At 30.5% G+C, this 5095-nt stretch overlaps 1 protein-coding gene across 1 annotated transcript; it reads right to left on the reverse strand.

The window, feature by feature from the left end:
* Positions 1–2903: 2903 nt before the first annotated feature.
* On the reverse strand, positions 2904–4747 carry LOC143545730 (two-component response regulator ORR10-like). The gene is made up of 5 exons (XM_077037559.1): positions 4382–4747; positions 4189–4292; positions 4024–4101; positions 3516–3586; positions 2904–3403 (listed from the first exon to the last, which is right to left on the reverse strand). The coding sequence occupies exons 1-5, from the start codon at positions 4482–4484 to the stop codon at positions 3085–3087; spliced, it is 675 nt and encodes a 224-aa protein (XP_076893674.1). The 5' UTR covers positions 4485–4747; the 3' UTR covers positions 2904–3084.
* Positions 4748–5095: the final 348 nt, after the last annotated feature.

Below are 5095 nucleotides of genomic sequence, written 5' to 3' on the forward strand. Positions count from 1 at the left end.
GCGAAGAACGATTTGGTTGAATTTGATCTCTACAGCTTTTGTGCTAATATTAATATTATTATTTTGTATTATTTTTTTTTATCAAACACGTCTTTTAATGACACTACATCAGGATATATAATGGGTAAGCGAGTAACAAGCGATCTACATTATTGAAAAGAGGGTTTTAAGTTTGGGTTTTGATTGTGTGTGTATCTGTGATTATATTTTACAAAACTCCTCCCTTGTTTATTATTTTTATAATTTTTATTGTTTTGTTTTAGTCTTGGTACCAGTTCAAATCAAAGCAAATCGATTAATTTAAGATTTGTTGCGGTTTAGTTTTTTGTTTGGTTTTGGCGGTTTACCCTGGAATCGGACATTTTGTCTTTCTTATTCATATTTCTGTTTAATGTTTATAATGACGGGTTTTCTATTTACCAAAATATCTTTCCAGAAACTTCTTTTTAGAATTGATTGCTAATATACGACTTCGTCACATTGTGATCATTAATATTTATCATTATTTTAACTTATTTTCATAATAGAAACTATAGGTTTTTGTTATAGTATATTTAGTATCTCGAAATAATTGTGTATATCTATATTTTTAATATATATAGATTAAAAATGTTTTGGGCCTGAATTGATGATGAGCAAGGTTAATCCAGTTTCCAATAATAATAATGTTGTCCATTTTTGGGCCTGATCCACTTAAATATGGAAAACTAATAATAGCCTTCGATACTTCATATACCAAGGCCCAGCCTTTTTTGGAATTATAATATTTGATTTCATGTTGAAATTCATTTTTGGAAAATAATATTTGATTACTTTTAGATCTATATTTAAAACTTATTATCTCAAACGCAAGTTTTTTTTAATAAATTTTACTATTGTAGATGTTTTAAAAGGTTTAAAACCTGTTCTAAGTGTTTTGGATAAAAATCTACTAAGTATAATGTATCCAAATCCGTAAAAGTGAGGTATAGTGCTATGATAACAATAACGATTATGCGAACAAAGTAATGAGTAACACCGAGATTTGTTGCGAGAAAAAACCTCTTAATCTTGTTTAGATCAAAGGAAAAAAAAACCTCGGGTGATGACAACTCGTCGATCACCAATTTATTAATCACAAAAAAAGGTTACAAGTGTTTTGGAGATTACGATCAATGTTACAATGAAGCTAGTGTGTAGAGAGAAATATGAGTTCTGCTCTAGTGTGTGTGAATACAAGTGATTTCTAATTGATCAATTATCTCATGTTAAATAGAAAATAAAACCTAACAAGAAGTCCTATTTTCTTGCCATTCTTCCACTAGCCACTCCCATCTCTTTGACCACGTGCATAAAGGAGTCTTGTAGCGAAAGTTTAGGCAGACTTGGACATACAGCCGTTATATCTATCAAATATTAATCTGCACATATGAAACAATCGTTAACAATACCAATTACTGAGAATCCTTGATCCTGACATAGCTCTGGAACTCTTCAGAATAATAATTGATCCAGACACGTCTTCAAGGATAACATATCCTCAGTACTCAATTATTTGTGACTCAACAAGAAGTCCTATAAATCCGTCATTATCCCCACTAAACGTGTTACAGCCATTTGACCACGTGCCATGTTTTCTTGACTGCGAGTTAGTGGATAGACTGAGTCTTCTAACCGTTACACCTGCTAAATACAAGACTACACATGAGAACAACCGTTAATTAGTAATAAGTACTGAGGATCCTTGATCCTGATATGATCTGGAATATATTCTAAGGATAACTAATTCAGATATATGCCAGGATAACGTATCCACAGTGTCAAATTTATGTGCCCTAACACTAAGTATGTTACATAACTACATCTTTTTTTTCTGATTACCTGCCTCTATGTTATATTTGAATCCTTTTGTTCAGTAAAAAAAATTGTTAATTGAAAAAAAAAGTTATAATCGTTAGAGACGGTAAAACCACATAAACACTTACAAAGTAATGTTATCAAAACCAAGTTTACAACATTTATCCCACTCTAAAGAAAACAACTTTGACCTATTTGAGAAAATAAGCTCATTCCCGGCGATGTTGGCCTTCCACATCACCCAACATGCAATTAAAATCAGTGTATGCGCTAATCTCTTCTATGTGATCCTTGTTTGCAAAGTCTTAGGGTCTGTTTGGTTTGCAGGATTATACTGGAAGTAATTGAAATCTTGAACGTAATTGGAATTTGATGGAATTGGATTTCATCCAACCATAAACAAAATTGTGTTTGTTTGGTAAATCATAAATGGAATTAGATGATTAGTGGGTGAATATGGAGATATAGGATATTTGTGCTAATTGACTAACATTCAATTGGAAAATTAAAATTCCATTAACATTCAATTCAAGTTTTAGATATCATTTGCAAAGAATTCCAGAAATATTTTAAACTAGTGACGACCAGATTTTGGGTGTCAGCGTAATTTACAAAATGCGACAACTATTTTATGCTAAGAAAATTTCAGGGACGGGTATTTTAAAGCCCTAAACTTGTCGGGATGAGTATTTTGAGGTACTAAACTTGTCCTGTCCATCTCTATCCGCTAACCAAAGAGGTTCACCTATAATGGTAACCAAGAATTTCAACTAAATTGCCAAGTACCATGAATGAAGTTAATATTATTCAAAGTCCATGAATGGATCAACCGAAAACTTTCATGAAGGATCCCCAATCCAAGTCCATTTATCGCCTAGAAGTGGCTAGATCCGTAAACTTATTATAACGAATCAATGATAAACATTCAGCGAGCCCCGGCAGTTCTTCACTCGGGGATGTAAATGTGTAGAAATAAGATTAGTATTATTCAGTTATCACATTGAGTATCATGAAAAAGGTTTATAAAATGTAATGAAAAGTAAAAAAAATTGACTACTTTATGCCCAAGTAAACTATGTATAAATCTTGAGATGCTCTAACTGTCACAGTGGTCTTTTTACATTGCCTTTTGTAATACAAAGGTAAAAAAAGAAAATATAGATGGTCAGAGGAAAAGTAATTTAAACATCAAAACTAGAAAAAAGTAAAAAAAAAGTCAAAATTGAAATATAAAAGACTATTTGGCAATTAGTCAAATCTACAGATTGGCCACAACTGGATTTGTGTTTTGTTTTGTTTTGTAACGCTTTCTTCTTCAATGGATTTTCTCTTGCTTCCATTAGATTGTTGTTCTGATTCAACTTCTTCGAGGATTTCTAATGCATTTTTTTGTTCTTGGTGTTCTTGATCTTGTTTATGTTGTTGTTCTTGATTATTTTCTTGATGTTGTGGTTGATGCTCATGAGTCTCTTTGATTTTTGTTTTCATCATATGCGGTTTCAATTTGCTTACATCCAACAATCTAACCGGCTTTAAGAAAAATTCCTCTGCACCTTCTTCTAAGCATCTATTATAGGAGAGAATAATATTATGTCAGGTCACATAATATTAAGGTTCAGTTGAAAATAAAAAAAATAAACATATACGTGATTGATAAACGACAAGATCAAAGTTTTTACCTACTAATCCTTGAAGGAACATTCTCTGAGGACATTATGACGACCGGTATGTCCTTTAACGACGAAGATTTCTGTAAAGCAAATGAAAAACTAATTTTAGATAAAATCGTGGGTTACACAAATCAATAGTTCAAGATTCTACGTCCATGATTCTAATATCAAGTTCTATATAACAAAGATAATTTTCAATAAGTGTCTCTTGTAACATATCAACTACTTATTAATATTTTCCCTAGTTTTCTATAATCTAAATAATATCAAAACTGACTTAGTTTTGCATATGGATATATGTTGGCACATATTAATCTAATTTTAAATTGACTTACATATGTCTTAAACAAATTAGGAGATGCTTAAACATAAATTTATCTAAAATAAATTTTTGTTTAATATTATTTTACTTTTCAGTTTAAATCCTAAAGGCTAAGGGCTACAACCAAACCTCAATCAAATCAGTTCATATTATATAAATAAAAATAAATAAATAAATAAAATAAAAGAATCATACCTTAACTTTCTTGAGCAAATCATAGCCTGTCATTCCAGGCATACAATAGTCTGTAATTATCAGGTTCACTTCAACTTCCTGCAAAAACAGTTAGAAAAATCATTCAGCAATCATTCAAAAACAAATATAATATGCATAAAAATTCCTTCAATCTAAATTACAAACCTGACTATTATTTGGTGACACACATGGTTGGTTTGAGTTAACTTCATCATCATCATGAAATCCCAGAAACTGTAAAGCCTTACTTCCAGAATCAACTGTTGTAACTGTAAACCATATATATGAACATTAAGTCACAAACTCACTCATATTATTATTTAAAAAATAATAAATCAAAGGGTGACTAATTAATCACCTTGATAAGATGAGGTTTTGAGCAATCTTTCAATCAGTTTCCTGTCAATGATGCTATCATCAACAGCAAGAACATGAAACTGTGAATCTGCTGCAACACCCATGTGATCAAGATTCAAGATATATGATCAAGATTTTAGATGTGAACAAGATGAACAAGTTTTGTAAAAAAAGATAGAATTTATTTGGAGGGGTTTGGTTGGTATTATGTTTGATGATGGGAAAATGGGAAAAGAAGAAGTTTTTATTTATGTGAAAGAAAGAGGCACCAAAATCTACAACCCACAAAGCAAGATCTGACCAGATTTCATCCAAAGATCTTCCCACCTCTTAATATTTTGGATTATAAGGCAAGCAAGGGGCAAAGTTTTGTAAGGGTGCAAATGGCAAATTTTAAATCAAATAAAGAATACAACCAAAATCTTGGATGTTTATATTATAATCAAAAGATTCTTTCTGAGTTTGGTTCCATCTAACTATTCATATTTCAAACTTATTGTGGTTTGGTAAATGAATAAATTACAATCAATTTCATTTAACTTATTAACATATGTAAATAGACATTAAAAAGGTTGATCATTTATCTAATGTACTCAAGATGATTTGATTGTGTTACCTTTTACTTTTTATTAGGTTTGACTTTTTTCCTTTTTTATTTTTTTTAAAGCTCAACTAATTTAGGTTTTGATATGAATATTGGTACTGAAAGATATTC

Source organism: Bidens hawaiensis, unplaced genomic scaffold (assembly GCF_021521415.1).
Source record: "Bidens hawaiensis isolate Kalapana, Puna unplaced genomic scaffold, B.hawaiensis_p1.1 tig00014033_1, whole genome shotgun sequence".
Lineage (NCBI taxonomy): Eukaryota > Viridiplantae > Streptophyta > Magnoliopsida > Asterales > Asteraceae > Bidens > Bidens hawaiensis.

Bases quoted from the DNA above. Each gene is read 5' to 3' on its own strand.
- LOC143545730 (XM_077037559.1), bottom strand. From the start codon at position 4,484: ATGGGTGTTGCAGCAGATTCACAGTTTCATGTTCTTGCTGTTGATGAT. The intron at 4,293-4,381 runs GTGATTAATTAG...TATGGTTTACAG, and splicing joins CAAAACCTCATCTTATCAAG to TTACAACAGTTGATTCTGGA. The intron at 3,587-4,023 runs GTATGATTCTTT...TTTGCTTTACAG, and splicing joins ATTTGCTCAAGAAAGTTAAG to AAATCTTCGTCGTTAAAGGA.